The sequence below is a fragment of the Coregonus lavaretus genome (genome assembly GCF_964263955.1).
Source record: "Coregonus lavaretus genome assembly, contig: HAP1_SCAFFOLD_831, whole genome shotgun sequence".
NCBI lineage: Eukaryota > Metazoa > Chordata > Actinopteri > Salmoniformes > Salmonidae > Coregonus > Coregonus lavaretus.
Genome location: NW_028161559.1, coordinates 67,501 through 87,500, shown reverse-complemented (window position 1 = coordinate 87,500; position 20,000 = coordinate 67,501). Strand labels below are relative to the sequence as shown.

Here is a 20,000-nt window from a genome sequence, read left to right as displayed (position 1 = left end):
ACCTTATGGACAGAGTTAATTTTACAATAATTCTATATCTATATCTATATCTATCTATCTATATCTATATATATATATATATATATATATATATATATATATATATATCTATATATCTATCTATCTATATATATATATATATATATATATATATATATATATATATATATTTATTTTTTTGCACCTGAACTTATTCTACTCTCAACCTCTCCGATCATTTTCATGATGTCCATCCGGTTTGCTTCTAAATGCCATATCTTTCTAACTGTGCTCTTTCCCAAAAGCTCCCAACATACAACCTATATACTTATTATGGACACAGTATGCTTACATTATTAGCTATCTTTGTTATTATTTGTTGTTATTTGTTATTAGTCCCATCCTTCAACTCTATTCAATACCTCCCATCTATCTCTTAACACCATCCATATAGGATTTCTATTTGCCATATATATTTCAACCATACTGTGATGTTTTACAAAAGTTCTGAACCTTTCTATTCTCATTGCTTCTACAGATTGTGAATTAAAAATAAACATTTTTGCTAAAAGTATTATTATATTATTGATTGATTGACTATGACTTTTCAGATCAGATGCTTTGGCAATGTTAACATATGTTTCCCATGCCAATAAAGCCCTTACATTGAAATTGAAATTGAGAGAGAGAGAGACAGAGCGAGACAGAGCGAGACAGAGCGAGAGAGAGAAACAGAGAGAGAGAGAGAGACAGAGAGCGAGCGAGCGAGAGAGAGAGAGAGAGAGTGTCAGGCCAAACTAAAAGCACACTCACCATGAAGAGGATGGAGGAGATGTTGATGAGGTACCCAGGCAGACGGTCCCTCCAGGTCAGCTTCTCCACACCACTCTGGTTAGAGACACATTAAGAACACAAGCACCTGTAGAGTCAATAGAGACCAAAAAAGACCAGTAGAGAACAGTAGAGGCCAAGAGAGACCCAATATAGACCAGTAGAGGCCAGTAGAGACCAGTAGAAGCCAGTAGAGACCAGTAGAGGCCAAGATAGACTAGTAGAGGCAAAAAGAAGCCAGTAGAGACCAGTAGAAGCCAGTAGAAGCCAAGATAGACCGATAGAGGCCAGTAGAGGCCAGTAGAGGCAAGTAGAGGCAAGTAGAAGCCAGTAGAAGCCAAGATAGAACAGTAGACACCAGTAAAGACCAAGAAAGATCCCTGAGACAGGACTGCAGTTTGGCCGCTAACCAATGTTCCACTGAGACAGGACTGCAGTTTGGCCACTAACCAATGTTCCACTGATACAAGACTGCAGTTTGGCCACTAACCAATGTTCCACTGATACAAGACTGCTGTTTCAAATCACATCTAATTGTATTTACCAAATGCGCCGAATACAACAGGTGCAGACATTACAGTGAAATGCTTACTTACAGCCCTTAACCAACAGTGCATTTATTTTTTATAAAAAAGTAAAATAAAACAACAAAAAAGTGTTGAGAAAAAAAGAGCAGAAGTTAAATAAAATAACAGTAGGGAGGCTATATATACAGGGGGTACCGGTACAGAGTCAATGTGTAATAACAGTAGGGAGGCTATATATACAGGGGGTACCGGTGCAGAGTCAATGTGTAATAACAGTAGGGAGGCTATATATACAGGGGGTACCGGTGCAGAGTCAATGTGTAATAACAGTAGGGAGGCTATATATACAGGGGGTACCGGTACAGAGTCAATGTGTAATAACAGTAGGGAGGCTATATATACAGGGGGGTACCGGTGCAGAGTCAATGTGTAATAACAGTAGGGAGGCTATATATACAGGGGGGGTACCGGTACAGAGTCAATGTGTAATAACAGTAGGGAGGCTATATACAGGGGGGTACCGGTGCAGAGTCAATGTGTAATAACAGTAGGGAGGCTATATATACAGGGGGGGTACCGGTGCAGAGTCAATGTGTAATAACAGTAGGGAGGCTATATACAGGGGGGTACCGGTGCAGAGTCAATGTGTAATAACAGTAGGGAGGCTATATATACAGGGGGGTACCGGTGCAGAGTCAATGTGCGGGGGCACCGGCTAATTGAGGTAGTTGAGGTAATATGTACATGTGGGTAGAGTTAAAGTGACTATGCATTAATAATTAACAGAGTAGCAGCAGCGTAAAAATATTGGGTGGGGGTGGGGGGGCAGTGCAAATAGTCCGGGTAGCCAATTGATTAGATGTTCAGGAGTCTTATGTCTTGGGGGTATAAGCTGTTGAGAAGCCTTTTGGACCTAGACTTGGCGCTCCGGTACCGCTTGCCGTGCGGTAGCAGAGAGAACAGTCTATGACTAGGGTGGCTGGAGTCTTTGACAATTTTGAGGGCCTTCCTCTGACACCGCCTGGTATAGAGGTCCTGGATGGCAGGAAGCTTGGCCCCAGTGATGTACTGGGCCGTACGCACTACCCTCTGTAGTGCCTTGCGGTCGGAGGCCGAGCAGTTGCCATACCAGGCGGTGATGCAACCAGTCAGGATGCTCTCGATGGTGCAGCTGTAGAACATTTTGAGGATCTGAGGACCCATGCCAAATCTTTTCAGTCTCCTGAGGGGAATAGGCTTTGTCGTGCCCTCTTCACGACTGTCTTGGTGTGTTTGGACCATGATAGTTTGTTGGTGATGTGGACACCAAGGAACTTGAAGCTCTCAACCTGTTCCACTACAGCCCCGTCGATGAGAATGGGGGCGTGCTCGGTCCTCTTTTTTTTCCTGTAGTCCACAATCATCTCCTTTGTCTTGGTCACGTTGAGAGAGAGGTTGTTATCCTGGCACCACACAGCCAGGTTTCTGACCTTCTCCCTATAGGCTGTCTCATCGTTGTCGGTGATCAGGCCTACCTACCACTGTTGTGTCGTCGGCAAACTTAATGATGGTGTTGGAGTTGTGCCTGGCCATGCAGTCATGGGTGAACAAGGAGTACAGGAGGGGACTGAGCACGCACCCCTGAGGGGTCCCCATGTTGAGGATCAGTGTGACAGATGTGTTGTTACCTACCCTTACCACCTGGGGGTGGCCCGTCAGGAAGTCCAGGATCCAGTTGCAGAGGGAGGTGTTTAGTCCCAGGATCCTTAGCTTAGTGATGAGCTTTGAGGGCACTATGGTGTTGAACGCTGAGCTGTAGCCAATGAATAGCATTCTCACGTAGGTGTTCCTCTTGTCCAGGTGGGAAAGGGCAGTGTGGAGTGCAATAGAGATTGCATCATCTGTGGATCTGTTGGGGCGGTATGCAAATTGGAGTGGGTCTAGGGTTTCTGGGATAATGGTGTTGATGTGAGCCATGACCAGCCTTTCAAAGCACTTCATGGCTACAGACGTCAGTACTACGGGTCAGTAGTCATTTAGGCAGGTTATCTTAGTGTCCTTGGGCACGGGGACTATGTTGGTCTGCTTGAAACATGTTGGTATTACAGACTCAGTCAGGGACATGTTGAAAATGTCAGTGAAGACACTTGCCAGTTGGTCAACACATACTCGGTGTACACGTCCTGGTAATCCGTCTGTGAATGTTGACCTGCTTAAAAGTCTTACTGACATCAGCTACAGAGAGCGTGATCACATAGTCATCCAGAACAGCTGGTCCTCTCATGCATGCTTCAGTGTTGCTTGCCTCGAAGCGAGCATAGAAGTGGTTTAGCTAGTCTGGTAGGCTTGTGTCACTGGGCTGCTTGCAGCTGTGCTTCCCTTTGTAATAGTTTTCAAGCCCTGCCACATCCGACGAGCGTCAGAGCCGGTGTAGTACGATTCAATCTTAGTCCTGTATTGACTCTTTGCCTGTTTGATGGTTCGTCGGAGGGCATAGCGGGATTTCTTATAAGCGCCCGGGTTAGAGTCCCGCTCCTTGAAAGCGGCAGCTCTACCCTTTAGCTCAGTGCGGATGTTGCCTGTAATCCATGGCTTCTGGTTGGGGTATGTACGTACGGTCACTGTGGGGACGACGTCATCGATGCACTTATTGATGAAGCCAGTGACTGATGTGGTGTACTCCTCAATGCTATCTGAAGAATCCCGGAACATGTTCCAGTCTGTGCTAGCAAAACAGTCCTGTAGCTTAGCATCTGCGTCATCTGGCCAGTTTTTTATTAACCAAGTCACTGGTGCTTCCTGCTTTAGTTTTTGCTTATAAGCAGGAATCAGGAGGATAGAGTTATGGTCAGATTTGCCAAATGGAGGGTGATGGAGAGCTTTGTAAGCATCTCTGTGTGCAGAAAAAAGGTGGTGGTTGTCCCACTGGCTGTCCTAAGTAGAATGCACCAATTTGTAAGTCGGTCTGGATAAGAGCGTCTGCTAAATGACTGAAATGTAAAATGAGTAAAGGTGTTTTAGAGTTTTTTTTCCTCTGGTTGCACATTTAACATGCTGGTAGAAATTAGGTAGAACGGATTTAAGTGTCCCTGCATTAAAGTCCCCGGCCACTAGGAGCGCTGCCTCTGGATGAGCGTTTTCCTGTTTACTTATGGCCTTATACAGCTCATTGAGTGCAATCTTAATGCCAGCATCGGTTTGTGGTGGTAAATAGACAGCTATGAAAAATATAGATGAAAACTCTTGGTAAATAGTGTGGTCTACAGCTTATCATGAGATACTCTACCTCAGGCGAGCAAAACCTCGAGACTTCCTTAGTATTTGATTTTGTGCACCAGCTGTTGTTTACAAATATACACAGACCGCCACCCCTTGTCTTACCGGAGTCAGCCGTTCTATCCTGCCGATGTATGTTGTCCATGTCGTCGTTCAGCCACGACTCGGTGAAACATAAGATATTACAGTTTTTAATGTCCCGTTGGTAGGATAACCGTAATCTTAGGTCATCCAATTTGTTTTCCAATGATTGAACATTGGCTAATAGGATTGATGGAAGAGGCAGTTTACTCGCTCGCCGTCGGATCCTTACAAGGCACCCCGACCTACGTCCACGATATCTCCGTCTCTTTCTCCTGCGAATGACGGGGATTTGGGCCTTGTCGGGTGTCTGTAGGATATCCTTCACTTCCGACTCATTGAAGAAAAAATCTTTGTCCAATACGAGGTGAGTAATCGCTGTCCTGATATCCAGAAGCTCTTTTTGGTTATAAGAGACGATGGCAGAAACATTATGTACAAAATAAATTACAAATAACGCGGAAAAACACACATAATAGTACAATTGGTTAGAGGGCTGTAAAACGGCAGCCATCTTCTCCGGTGCCATCCTGGTGTAGCCAATCAAGGTATTGGAGTGGTATTGGCCACTAACCAATGTTCCAATGAGACAGGACTGCTGTTTGGACACTAACCAATGTTCCAATGAGACAGGATTGCCGTTTGGCCACTAACCAATGTTCCACTGAGACAGAACTGCCGTTTGGACACTAACCAATGTTCCAATGAGACAGGATTGCCGTTTGGACACTAACCAATGTTCCAATGAGACAGGATTGCCGTTTGGACACTAACCAATGTTCCAATGAGACAGGATTGCCGTTTGGACACTAACCAATGTCCGAATGAGACAGGATTGCCGTTTGGCCACTAACCAATGTTCCACTGAGACAGAACTTCTGTTTGGACACTAACCAATGTTCCAATGAGACAGGATTGCCGTTTGGTAACTTAACCAATGTTCTACTGAGACAAGACTGCTGTTTGGCCACTAACCAATGTTCTACTGAGACAAGACTGCTGTTTGGACACTAACCAATGTTCTACTGAGACAAGACTTCTGTTTGGCCACTAACCAATGTTCTACTGAGACAAGACTGCTGTTTGGCCACTAACCAATGTTCTACTGAGACAAGACTGCTGTTTGGACACTAACCAATGTTCTACTGAGACAAGACTGCTGTTTGGACACTAACCAATGTTCTACTGAGACAAGACTGCTGTTTGGCCACTAACCAATGTTCTACTGAGACAAGACTGCTGTTTGGCCACTAACCAATGTTCTACTGAGACAAGACTGCTGTTTGGACACTAACCAATGTTCTACTGAGACAAGACTGCTGTTTGGCCACTAACCAATGTTCTACTGAGACAAGACTGCTGTTTGGCCACTAACCAATGTTCTACTGAGACAAGACTGCTGTTTGGCCACTAACCAATGTTCTACTGAGCTGGACAACACTGCTGTTTAGCCACTAACCAATGTCCTACTGAGCTGGACAACACTGCTGTTTAGCCACTAACCAATGTCCTACTGAGCTGGACAACACTGCTGTTTGGCCACTAATCAATGTTCCACTGAACATTAATATCGATTACTGCATTGTAGTGTTTGGAGCTGGCAGAAAGTCATTTCACTGTACTTGTGCACGTGATATTAAAAGTTGAAACATACATACACAGACAGTGATTGTTGATCTCCCAGTGATACAACACTTGGTGACATCATAATGTGGACAACAGCACCATCTAGCGCTCACACCCCACCTAGCTCCCACACACACCACCCATCGCCCACACACACCACCCATAATCACCCATCTGTGCAGCATGTGTTTGCGTACCAGAGAAGGAGGTGGCAGGATGAACTGTCCCTCACTGTGGGCAGCTTCAGTTCTGATTCTATTTCAAATGACAAGCAGTGGGGTCACACACACACACAAACAAACAATTCTCTCTACGTGTTGTGAAAGACAAGTGTCTCCTGGGGGTTCTCTGTGTGTGGAGCTCAAGTTATTCTGGATGACAGACAGGCAGGAAGTGAAGTGGGTCAGGTTTATATTTGGTTCAACCGTTTGAGAGGAACGAGTCCAACAGAACCTCTCCCTCCATCTCCCTCTCTCCTCCTCCCCTCCCTCTAACTGCAGTAAAAACCTCCCTCTCCACCTCCCTTCCCTCCCTCTCCTCCTCTCGTCTCCTCCTTCCTCATCTCGTCTCCTCCCTCCTCCTCCTCCCTCCCCTCCCTTTAACTGCAGTACAAACCTCCTTCTCCTCCTCCCCTCCCTCCCTCCCTCCTCCCCTCCCTCCTTCCTTCCCTCCCTGCCTCGTCTCTCTCTCTAACTGCAGTAAAAACCTCCCTGTCCTCCCTGGTCTCTGTGTGATGTCAGTAAGACAGGAGCTTAGTGTCCATGGAACCTATCATAGCAGGCCTTTCATTCTGGTCCTGGCGGGGAGGTTCTCTTCTGCACTGTTCAACCAATCCAGTAAATGTGGAGGAGGAGTTAAGATGGAGTGCTTGTTATCATCCAAAAGAGAAAGTTGAGCCACAGGCTCTCTTTCCATTTCCCCTGAAAACTGGATGCATCCGGCATTAAGCACCCCTGCTGAGGGTGGTGGCCATGTGGTCTTGAACTGAAATGAACCCAAAGATACACACACACTATGAGGTCAGGACTCTCTCCTGACACCACCACATCCCTGCCGCTCTCTCTGCATCACACACTCCTCCTTCCTGCAGGCCGCTAAGCCCTTTGGGAAATTACTGCCAGGGGATTTCCTCTGGGCCATATGTCACCACACACACACACACACACACACACACACACACACACACACACCCCGTTGTATCCAGAGCAGGAAGTTACAGAGTGTACGTGTCCCACAAGGCACCTATTGACAATGTTCTGCCATCTAGTCAGAGCAACATCAGTGGGAAGAGGAGAGGATTATCAGGAGCTGGGTTAAGGTCGGGAGCTGGGTTAAGGTCGGGAGCTGGGTTAAGGTCGGGAGCTGGGTTAAGGTAGGGAGCTGGGTTAAGGTCGGGAGCTGGGTTAAGGTCGGGAGCTGGGTTAAGGTCGGGAGCTGGGTTAAGATCGGGAGCTGGGTTAAGGTCGGGAGGTGGGTTAAGGTCGGGAGCTGGGTTAAGGTCGGGAGCTGGGTTAAGGTCGGGAGCTGGGTTAAGGTAGGGAGCTGGGTTAAGGTAGGGAGCTGGGTTAAGGTCGGGAGCTGGGTTAAGGTCGGGAGCTGGGTTAAGGTAGGGAGCTGGGTTAAGGTAGGGAGCTGGGTTAAGGTCGGGAGCTGGGTTAAGGTCGGGACCTGGGTTAAGGTCGGGAGCTGGGTTAAGGTCGGGAGCTGGGTTAAGGTCGGGAGCTGGGTTAAGGTAGGGAGCTGGGTTAAGGTCGGGTAGCTGGGTTAAGGTCGGGAGCTGGGTTAAGGTCGGGAGCTGGGTTAAGGTCGGGAGCTGGGTTAAGGTCGGGAGCTGGGTTAAGGTCGGGAGCTGGGTTAAGGTCGGGAGCTGGGTTAAGGTCGGGAGCTGGGTTAAGGTCGGGAGCTGGGTTAAGGTCGGGAGCTGGGTTAAGGTCGGGAGCTGGGTTAAGGTCGGGAGCTGGGTTAAGGTCGGGAGCTGGGTTAAGGTCGGGAGCTGGGTTAAGGTCGGGAGCTGGGTTAAGGTCGGGAGCTGGGTTAAGGTCGGGAGATGGGTTAAGGTCGGGAGCTGGGTTAAGGTCGGGAGCTGGGTTAAGGTAGGGAGCTGGGTTAAGGTAGGAAGCTGGGTTAAGGTCTGGAGCTGGGTTAAGGTCGGGAGCTGGGTTAAGGTCTGGAGCTGGGTTAAGGTCTGGAGCTGGGTTAAGGTCGGGAGCTGGGTTAAGGTCGGGAGCTGGGTTAAGGTCGGGAGCTGGGTTAAGGTAGGGAGCTGGGTTAAGGTAGGGAGCTGGGTTAAGGTCGGGAGCTGGGTTAAGGTCGGGAGCTGGGTTAAGGTCGGGAGCTGGGTTAAGGTCGGGAGCTGGGTTAAGGTCGGGAGCTGGGTTAAGGTCGGGAGCTGGGTTAAGGTCGGGAGCTGGGTTAAGGTCGGGAGCTGGGTTAAGGTCAGGAGCTGGGTTAAGGTCGGGAGCTGGGTTAAGGTCGGGAGCTGGGTTAAGGTCGGGAGCTGGGTTAAGGTCGGGAGCTGGGTTAAGGTCGGGAGCTGGGTGAAGCTGGGATAGAATCTGCTGTGTTAAACCAGGCCACAGTATTGCTCATTGTCCTTCCTTTCTAGTCAGTTAGTCAAGCCATGTTTCTGTTTGAGTCTGTAGTCAGTTAGTCAAGCCATGTTTCTGTTTGAGTCTGTAAGCTCCAGCCACACAGCCTCTCCTCAGTCTCACAGCCTCTCCTCAGTTTCACAGCCTCTCCTCAGTCTCACAGCCTCTCCTCAGTCTCACAGCCTCTCCTCAGTCTCACAGCCTCTCCTCAGTCTCTCAGCCTCTCCTCAGTCTCACAGCCTCTCCTCAGTCTCACAGCCTCTCCTCAGTCTCACAGCCTCTCCTCAGTCTCACAGCCTCTCCTCAGTCTCACAGCCTCTCCTCAGTCTCACAGCCTCTCCTCAGTCTCACAGCCTCTCCTCAGTCTCACAGCCTCTCCTCAGTCTCACAGCCTCTCCTCAGTCTCACAGCCTCTCCTCAGTCTCACAGCCTCTCCTCAGTCTCTCAGCCTCTCCTCAGTCTCTCAGCCTCTCCTCAGTCTCACAGCCTCTCCTCAGTCTCACAGCCTCTCCTCAGTCTCACAGCCTCTCCTCAGTCTCACAGCCTCTCTTCAGTCTCACAGCCTCTCCTCAGTCTCACAGCCTCTCCTCAGTCTCACAGCCTCTCCTCAGTCTCATAGCCTCTCCTCAGTCTCACAGCCTCTCTTCAGTCTCACAGCCTCTCTTCAGTCTCACAGCCTCTCTTCAGTCTCACAGCCTCTCCTCAGTCTCACAGCCTCTCCTCAGTCTCACAGCCTCTCTTCAGTCTAACAGCCTCTCTTCAGTCTCACAGCCTCTCTTCCAACTAACTACTGGGACATGATAAATGGAGGACAGAGGAATCTGGGACAGGAGAGCTAAAACCGAACACAGAGAGCTAAAACTGTCTGATATTCTGAAGTACTGCTGTTCACTAACTGTTGGTCAAATAGAGAGTTCCTCAGAGTGTCTGTCTGCCTGCCTGCCTGTCTGTCTAGAAGCAATAGGAGAAGGGAGAGGATGAGCAGGAAGAGGAAGAGGAAGAGAAGCAGGCAGAGGAGAAGAAGAGGAGGATGAGGAGTGGAGTGTTACCGTCCCAGTGTTCATAGCAGACAGTAACTTCTGTCTCCATCTGTCTTTCCCTGCTGCCACGTCCTCCTCACGCTGCACAGGCTGCAACAGAGAGCACGGCTGAGCACAGGACACACCTTCCCACCCTCCAACCAGCACGGCTGAACACAGGACACACACACACCTTCCCACCCTCCAACCAGCACGGCTGAACACAGGACACACACACACCTTCCCACCCACCAACCAGCACGGCTGAACACAGGACACACACACACCTTCCCACCCTCCAACCAGCACGGCTGAACACAGGACACACACACACCTTCCCACCCTCCAACCAGCACGGCTGAACACAGGACACACACACACCTTCCCACCCTCCAACCAGCACGGCTGAACACAGGACACACACACACCTTCCCACCCTCCAACCAGCACGGCTGAACACAGGACACACACACAGCTTCCCACCCTCCAACCAGCACGGCTGAACACAGGACACACACACACCTTCCCACCCTCCAACCAGCACGGCTGAACACAGGACACACACACACCTTCCCACCCTCCAACCAGCACGGCTGAACACAGGACACACACACACCTTCCCACCCTCCAACCAGCACGGCTGAACACAGGACACACACACACCTTCCCACCCTCCAACCAGCACGGCTGAACACAGGACACACACACACCTTCCCACCCTCCAACCAGCACGGCTGAACACAGGACACACACACACCTTCCCACCCTCCAACCAGCACGGCTGAACACAGGACACACACACACCTTCCCACCCTCCAACCAGCACGGCTGAACACAGGACACACACACACCTTCCCACCCTCCAACCAGCACGGCTGAACACAGGACACACACACACCTTCCCACCCTCCAACCAGCACGGCTGAACACAGGACACACACACCTTCCCACCCTCCAACCAGCACGGCTGAACACAGGACACACACACACCTTCCCACCCTCCAACCAGCACGGCTGAACACAGGACACACACACACCTTCCCACCCACCAACCAGCACGGCTGAACACAGGACACACACACACCTTCCCACCCACCAACCAGCACGGCTGAACAGAGGACACACACACAACTTCCCACCCACCAACCAGCACGGCTGAACACAGGACACACACCTTCCCACCCACCAACCAGCACGGCTGAACACAGGACACACACACACCTTCCCACCCACCAACCAGCACGGCTGAACACAGGACACACACACACACACCTTCCCACCCTCCAACCAGCACGGCTGAACACAGGACACACACACACCTTCCCACCCTCCAACCAGCACGGCTGAACACAGGACACACACACACCTTCCCACCCTCCAACCAACAGTGGTTAGTATCATGGTATGACGGTAACATCCCAGTATGCTGAATCAGCACAATGTGTTGCTGTGAAGACATGGGGCTGCTCCAACAGGACTGGAGAGAGACAGGCAGGCAGTCCGGCTGAAAGAGGCTCCACTTCCTCTCCTCCTTATTCACTCCACTTTCTACTGTAGCGTCCCCCTCTATGTCAACTCAGTCACCCTGGGCGTTCTACTGTAGCATCCCCCTCTATGTCAACTCAGTCACCCTGGGCGTTCTACTGTAGCGTCCCCCTCTATGTCAACTCAGTCACCCTGGGCGTTCTACTGTAGCATCCCCCTCTATGTCAACTCAGTCACCCTGGGCGTTCTACTGTAGCATCCCCCTCTTCCTAAACTCAGTCACCCTGGGCGTTCTACTGTAGCATCCCCCTCTATGTCAACTCAGTCAACCTGGGCGTTCTACTGTAGCGTCCCCCTCTATGTCAACTCAGTCACCCTGGGCGTTCTACTGTAGCGTCCCCCTCTATGTCAACTCAGTCACCCTGGGCGTTCTACTGTAGCATCCCCCTCTATGTCAACTCAGTGACCCTGGGCGTTCTACTGTAGCGTCCCCCTCTATGTCAACTCAGTCACCCTGGGCTTTCTACTGTAGCATCCCCCTCTATGTCAACTCAGTCACCCTGGGCGTTCTACTGTAGCATCCCCCTCTATGTCAACTCAGTCACCCTGGGCGTTCTACTGTAGCATCCCCCTCTATGTCAACTCAGTCACCCTGGGCGTTCTACTGTAGCATCCCCCTCTTCCTAAACTCAGTCACCCTGGGCGTTCTACTGTAGTATCCCCCTCTATGTCAACTCAGTCACCCTGGGCGTTCTACTGTAGCGTCCCCCTCTATGTCAACTCAGTCACCCTGGGCGTTCTACTGTAGCGTCCCCCTCTATGTCAACTCAGTCACCCTGGGCGTTCTACTGTAGCGTCCCCCGCTATGTCAACTCAGTCACCCTGGGCGTTCTACTGTAGCGTCCCCCTCTATGTCAACTCAGTCACCCTGGGCGTTCTACTGTAGCGTCCCCCTCTATGTCAACTCAGTCACCCTGGGCGTTCTACTGTAGCGTCCCCCTCTATGTCAACTCAGTCACCCTGGGCGTTCTACTGTAGTGTCCCCCTCTATGTCAACTCAGTCACCCTGGGCGTTCTACTGTAGCGTCCCCCTCTATGTCAACTCAGTCACCCTGGGCGTTCTACTGTAGCGTCCCCCTCTATGTCAACTCAGTCACCCTGGGCGTTCTACTGTAGCATCCCCCTCTATGTCAACTCAGTCACCCTGGGCATTCTACTGTATCGTCCCCCTCTATGTCAACTCAGTCACCATGGGCGTTCTACTGTAGCGTCCCCCTCTATGTCAACTCAGTCACCCTGGGCGTTCTACTGTAGCATCCCCCTCTATGTCAACTCAGTCACCCTGGGCGTTCTACTGTAGCATCCCCCTCTATGTCAACTCAGTCACCCTGGGCGTTCTACTGTAGCATCCCCCTCTATGTCAACTCAGTCACCCTGGGCGTTCTACTGTAGCGTCCCCCTCTATGTCAACTCAGTCACCCTGGGCATTCTACTGTATCGTCCCCCTCTATGTCAACTCAGTCACCATGGGCGTTCTACTGTAGCGTCCCCCTCTATGTCAACTCAGTCACCCTGGGCGTTCTACTGTAGCATCCCCCTCTATGTCAACTCAGTCACCCTGGGCGTTCTACTGTAGCATCCCCCTCTATGTCAACTCAGTCACCCTGGGCGTTCTACTGTAGCGTCCACCTCTATGTCAACTCAGTCACCCTGGGCGTTCTACTGTAGCATCCCCCTCTATGTCAACTCAGTCACCCTGGGCGTTCTACTGTAGCGTCCCCCTCTATGTCAACTCAGTCACCCTGGGCGTTCTACTGTAGCGTCCCCCTCTATGTCAACTCAGTCACCCTGGGCGTTCTACTGTAGCATCCCCCTCTTCCTAAACTCAGTCACCCTGGGCGTTCTACTGTAGTATCCCCCTCTATGTCAACTCAGTCACCCTGGGCGTTCTACTGTAGCGTCCCCCGCTATGTCAACTCAGTCACCCTGGGCGTTCTACTGTAGCGTCCACCTCTATGTCAACTCAGTCACGCTGGGCGTTCTACTGTAGCGTCCCCCTCTATGTCAACTCAGTCACCCTGGGCGTTCTACTGTAGCATCCCCCTCTATGTCAACTCAGTCACCCTGGGCGTTCTACTGTAGCGTCCCCCTCTATGTCAACTCAGTCACCCTGGGCGTTCTACTGTAGCATCCCCCTCTATGTCAACTCAGTCACCCTGGGCGTTCTACTGTAGCGTCCCCCTCTTCCTCAACTCAGTCACCCTGGGCATTCTACTGTATTGTCCCCCTCTATGTCAACTCAGTCACCCTGGGAGTTCTACTGTAGCGTCCCCCTTTATGTCAACTCAGTCACCCTGGGCGTTCTACTGTAGCGTACCCCTCTATGTCAACTCAGTCACCCTGGGCGTTCTACTGTAGCGTCCCCCTCTATGTCAACTCAGTCACCCTGGGCGTTCTACTGTAGCGTCCCCCTCTATGTCAACTCAGTCACCCTGGGCGTTCTACTGTAGCGTCCCCCTCTATGTCAACTCAGTCACCCTGGGCGCTCTACTGTAGCATCCCCCTCTATGTCAACTCAGTCACCCAGGGCGTTCTACTGTATTGTCCCCCTCTATGTCAACTCAGTCACCCTGGGCGTTCTACTGTAGCGTCCCCCTCTATGTCAACTCAGTCACCCTGGGCGTTCTACTGTAGCGTCCCCCTCTATGTCAACTCAGTCACCCTGGGCGTTCTACTGTAGCGTCCCCCTCTATGTCAACTCAGTCACCCTGGGCGTTCTACTGTAGCGTCCCCCTCTATGTCAACTCAGTCACCTTGGGCGTTCTACTGTAGCGTCCCCCTCTATGTCAACTCAGTCACCCTGGGCGTTCTACTGTAGCGTCCCCCTCTATGTCAACTCAGTCACCCTGGGCGTTCTACTGTAGCGTCCACCTCTATGTCAACTCAGTCACCCTGGGCGTTCTACTGTAGCATCCCCCTCTATGTCAACTCAGTCACCCTGGGCGTTCTACTGTAGCATCCCCCTCTATGTCAACTCAGTCACCCTGGGCGTTCTACTGTAGCATCCCCCTCTATGTCAACTCAGTCACCCTGGGCGTTCTACTGTAGCGTCCCCCTCTATGTCAACTCAGTCACCCTGGGCGTTCTACTTTAGCATCCCCCTCTATGTCAACTCAGTCACCCTGGGCGTTCTACTGTAGCGTCCCCCTCTATGTCAACTCAGTCACCCTGGGCGTTCTACTGTAGCGTCCCCCTCTATGTCAACTCAGTCACCCTGGGCGTTCTACTGTAGCGTCCCCCTCTATGTCAACTCAGTCACCCTGGGTGTTCTACTGTAGCGTCCCCCTCTTCCTCAACTCAGTCACCCTGGGCGTTCTACTGTAGCATCCCCCTCTATGTCAACTCAGTCACCCTGGTCGTTCTACTGTAGCGTCCCCCTCTATGTCAACTCAGTCACCCTGGGCGTTCTACTGTAGCGTCCCCCTCTATGTCAACTCAGTCACCCTGGGCGTTCTACTGTAGCGTCCCCCTCTATGTCAACTCAGTCACCCTGGGCGTTCTACTGTAGCGTCCCCCTCTATGTCAACTCAGTCACCCTGGGCGTTCTACTGTAGCGTCCCCCTCTATGTCAACTCAGTCACCCTGGGCGTTCTACTGTATCATCCCCCTCTATGTCAACTCAGTCACCCTGGGCGTTCTACTGTATCATCCCCCTCTATGTCAACTCAGTCACCCTGGGCGTTCTACTGTAGCGTCCCCCTCTATGTCAACTCAGTCACCCTGGGCGTTCTACTGTAGCGTCCACCTCTATGTCAACTCAGTCACCCTGGGCGTTCTACTGTAGCATCCCCCTCTATGTCAACTCAGTCACCCTGGGCGTTCTACTGTAGCATCCCCCTCTATGTTAACTCAGTCACCCTGGGAGTTCTACTGTAGCATCCCCCTCTATGTCAACTCAGTCACCCTGGGCGTTCTACTGTAGCGTCCCCCTCTATGTCAACTCAGTCACCCTGGGCGTTCTACTTTAGCATCCCCCTCTATGTCAACTCAGTCACCCTGGGCGTTCTACTGTAGCGTCCCCCTCTATGTCAACTCAGTCACCCTGGGCGTTCTACTGTAGCGTCCCCCTCTATGTCAACACAGTCACCCTGGGCGTTCTACTGTAGCGTCCCCCTCTATGTCAACTCAGTCACCCTGGGTGTTCTACTGTAGCGTCCCCCTCTTCCTCAACTCAGTCACCCTGGGCGTTCTACTGTAGCATCCCCCTCTATGTCAACTCAGTCACCCTGGTCGTTCTACTGTAGCGTCCCCCTCTATGTCAACTCAGTCACCCTGGGCGTTCTACTGTAGCGTCCCCCTCTATGTCAACTCAGTCACCCTGGGCGTTCTACTGTATCATCCCCCTCTATGTCAACTCAGTCACCCTGGGCGTTCTACTGTAGCATCCCCCTCTTCCTAAACTCAGTCACCCTGGGCGTTCTACTGTAGCGTCCCCCTCTATGTCAACTCAGTCACCCTGGGCGTTCTACTGTAGCGTCCCCCTCTATGTCAACTCAGTCACCCTGGGCGTTCTACTGTATCATCCCCCTCTATGTCAACTCAGTCACCCTGGGCGTTCTACTGTAGCATCCCCCTCTTCCTAAACTCAGTCAACCTGGGCATTCTACTGTAGCGTCCCCCTCTATGTCAACTCAGTCACCCTGGGATTTCTACTGTAGTATCCCCCTCTATGTCAACTCAGTCACCCTGGGATTTCTACTCTATCATCCCCCTCTATGTCAACAGATACTCCATTCTCCGCTGTGGAGCTTTGCAGCTCCTTCAGGGTTATCTTTGGTCTCTTTGTTGCGTCTGATTAATGCCCTCCTTGCCTGGTCCGTACGTTTTGGTGGGCGGCCCTCTCTTGGCAGGTTTGTTGTGGTGCCATATTCTTTCCATTTTTTTATAATGGATTTAATGGTGCTCTGTGGGATATTCAAAGTTTCTGATATTTTTTTATAACCCAACCCTGATCTGTACTTCTCCACAACTTTGTCCCTGACCTGTTTGGAGAGCTCCTTGGTCTTCATGGTGCCGCTTGCTTGGTGGTGCCCCTTGCTTAGTTGTGTTGACTCTGGGGCCTTTCAGAACAGGTGTAAATATACACCGAGATCATGTGACTGATCGTGTGACACTTAGATTGCACACAGGTGGACTTTATGTAACTAATTATGTGACTTCTTAAGGTAATTGGTTGCACCAGATGTTATTTAGGGGCTTCATAGCAAAGGGGGTGAATACATATGCACACACCACTTTTTCGTTATTACATTTTTAGAATTTCTTGAAACAAGTAATTTTTAGAATTTCACTTCACCAATTTGGACTATTTTGTGTACTCCCATTTACATGAAATCCAAATAAAAATCAATTTAAATTACAGGTTGTAATGCAACAAAATAGGAAAAACGCCAAGGGGGATGAATACTTTTGCAAGGCACTGTATCCCCACCTCAATCTTCTTCTTCTTCTTCTTATTCTTCTCCTTCTCCTTCCTCCTCATCCTCTGTCTCTTCTGGAGGAGGATGGTCTCATACTTGGGCCTCGGGTGTTCCTGGGGGGGAGAAGAGAGAGCAAGAGATCGGTTCATTTCTTCTCCTCTGCTGATGGTCACAGTTAGTGATGAGGACCTGGACTGGTGTCAGTTGGTGTCACACCCTGGCTAATGGACTCTAGTTATTGAGCCAGATTGTGTTTGTTTCTATGTTGGGAGTTCTAGGTTGTTTATTTCTATGTTTGACTGGGTGACTCCCAATCAGAGGCAACGAGTGTCAGCTGTGTGCTGGTTGTCTCTGATTGGGAGCCATATTTAACTGTCTGTGTTTCACTTTGTGGTTGTGGGTTTTTGTTCCTTGTCGGTCTTTGTCACTGTGGACTTCACAAGTCGTTTATTGTTTTGTGTATTGTATAGATTATCTCTTAAGATAATAAAGATCACCATGTTCGTGCAACACGCTGCGCATTGGTCTACTCCTTACCAAGACGTTCGTGACAGTTGGAGTGTAGTGAAGTAACCTGACCATTAATACAAGGAGTGTAGGGAGAGTAAAGTGTGATGTGGTGTGATGGGGTGGGGTGGGGTGGGGTGGGGTGTGATGTGATGGGATGGGTTGGGTGTGATGGGGTGGGATGGGGTGGGGTGGGGTTTGATGTGATGGGATGGGGTGGGATGGGGTGGGGTGTGATGGGGTGGGATGGGGTGGGGTGGGGTTTGATGTGATGGGGTGTGATGTGGTGTGGTGGGGTGGGGTGGGGTTTGATGTGATGGGGTGTGATGTGGTGTGGTGGGGTGTGATGGGGTTTGATGTGGTGGGGTGGGGTGTGATGTGGTGGGGTGGGGTGGGGTGGGGTGTGATGTGGTGTGGTGGGGTGTGATGTGGTGGGGTGGGGTGTGATGTGGTGGGGTGGGGTGGGGTGGGGTGTAATGTGGTGTGGTGGGGTGTGATGGGATGGGGTGGGGTGTGATGAAGAGTGATGGGGAGTGATGAAGAGTGATGGTGTGGGGTGTGATGGGGTGGGGTGTGGTGGGGTGTGATGTCATGGGGTGGGGTGTGATGTCATGGGGTGGGGTGGGGTGTGATGAAGAGTGATGGTGTGTGATGAAGAGTGATGGTGTGTGGTGTGGTGTGATGAAGAGTGATGGGGAGTGATGAAGAGTGATGGTGTGTGATGAAGAGTGATGGTGTGTGGTGTGGTGTGATGAAGAGTGATGGAGAGTGATGAAGAGTGATGGTGTGTGATGAAGAGTGATGGGGAGTGATGAAGAGTGATGGGGTGTGATGAAGAGTGATGGGAGTGATGAAGAGTGATGGGGAGTGATGAAGAGTGATGGTGTGTGTACCTCCTCTTCCTCTAGTCCTGTGAGGTTCCAGCTGTGGTTCAGACTGATCTGACGACGCTTCCAGTGCTCCAGGAACGTAGCAACTACACACACACACACACACACACACACACACACACACAGACATGAATACTGGTCCACCAACACTAGCAGAGGAAACCTAAGCTGAGACAGAGTGGTGCACAGCAGTGTAGCAGGGTTGTAATTATCTCATGGTTTCCTTCACCCCAGAGGTCCTACTGTGACTAATAATACATAGACCTGGCCCCCCACAGACGGGCTGACAGACAGGCTGGCTGATGGACAGGAGGGGCGGTAATACATAGACCTCGCCCCCCACAGACGGGCTGACAGACGGGCTGGCTGATGGACAGGAGGGGCGGTAATACATAGACCTGGCCCCCCACAGACGGGCTGACAGACGGGCTGGCTGATGGACAGGAGGGGCGGTAACAGGGGTGATAAAACATTTAAGAGGTAGTAAGGGGTAATAGAATGTTAATACATACCCCAGAGGGACATGGAGATGGGGGTATTAATAGGTAATAGAATGTTAATACATACCCCAGAGGGACATGGAGATGGGGGTATTAAGAGGTAGTAAGGGGTAATAGAATGTTAATACATACCCCAGAGGGACATGGAGATGGGGGTATTAAGGGGTAATAGAATGTTAATACATACCCCAGAGGGACATGGAGATGGGGGTATTAAGAGGTAGTAAGGGGTAATAGAATGTTAATACATACCCCAGAGGGACATGGAGATGGGGGTATTAAGGGGTAATAGAATGTTAATACATACCCCAGAGGGACATGGAGATGGGGGTATTAAGAGGTAGTAAGGGGTAATAGAATGTTAAGACATACCCCAGAGGGACATGGAGATGGGGGTATTAAGAGGTAGTAAGGGGTAATAGAATGTTAATACATACCCCAGAGGGACATGGAGATGGGGGTATTAAGAGGTATTAAGGGGTAATAGAATGTTAATACATACCCCAGAGGGACATGGAGATGGGGGTATTAAGGGGTAATAGAATGTTAATACATACCCCAGAGGGACATGGAGATGGGGGTATTAAGAGGTAGTAAGGGGTAATAGAATGTTAAGACATACCCCAGAGGGACATGGAGATGGGGGTATTAAGGGGTAATAGAATGTTAATACATACCCCAGAGGGACATGGAGATGGGGGTATTAAGGGGTAATAGAATGTTAATACATACCCCAGTGGGACATGGAGATGGGGGTATTAAGAGGTAATAGAATGTTAATACATACCCCAGAGGGACATGGAGATGGGGGTATTAAGAGGTAGTAAGGGGTAATAGAATGTTAATACATACCCCAGTGGGACATGGAGATGGGGGTATTAAGAGGTAATAGAATGTTAATACATACCCCAGAGGGACATGAAGATGGCGAAGAATATGGTGGCAGGGTTGTCGAACAGGTGGGATGCCCGGGCGGTGCCACAGGCAGTGGACAGGTGCCAGTAGTCACACACTCCGTCACACAGAGGGCACATAGTGAAGTTCTGCTGCTTATCACACATCTCCAGGCTGCACACACACAGACACATTTTTCTAAGTATGTTTCTCAACAAAAAAAATAGGTAATTTCTTTATGTGGTGACCCCACTGCAATTCCCCCGTGACCCCACTAGGGGTCCCGACCCCGACCTGGAATACCGCTGTTCTAGAGAGACACCTGGGGCCTCATTTAT

The 20,000-nt window shown here is 50.6% G+C and overlaps 1 protein-coding gene across 1 annotated transcript in view; it reads right to left on the bottom strand.

Moving 5' to 3' along the window:
* The window catches only part of ano2b (anoctamin 2b), a gene marked incomplete at both ends in the record, with an annotated part of 169,276 nt that overhangs the window by 84,742 nt on the left and 64,534 nt on the right, over positions 1–20,000 (bottom strand). The window contains 5 exons of the mRNA XM_084194999.1: positions 793–867; positions 9,937–10,017; positions 16,883–16,984; positions 18,272–18,354; positions 19,676–19,836. Coding sequence (XP_084051125.1) covers positions 793–867; positions 9,937–10,017; positions 16,883–16,984; positions 18,272–18,354; positions 19,676–19,836 — 502 coding nt within the window. The remainder of the gene's footprint in view (positions 1–792; positions 868–9,936; positions 10,018–16,882; positions 16,985–18,271; positions 18,355–19,675; positions 19,837–20,000) is intronic.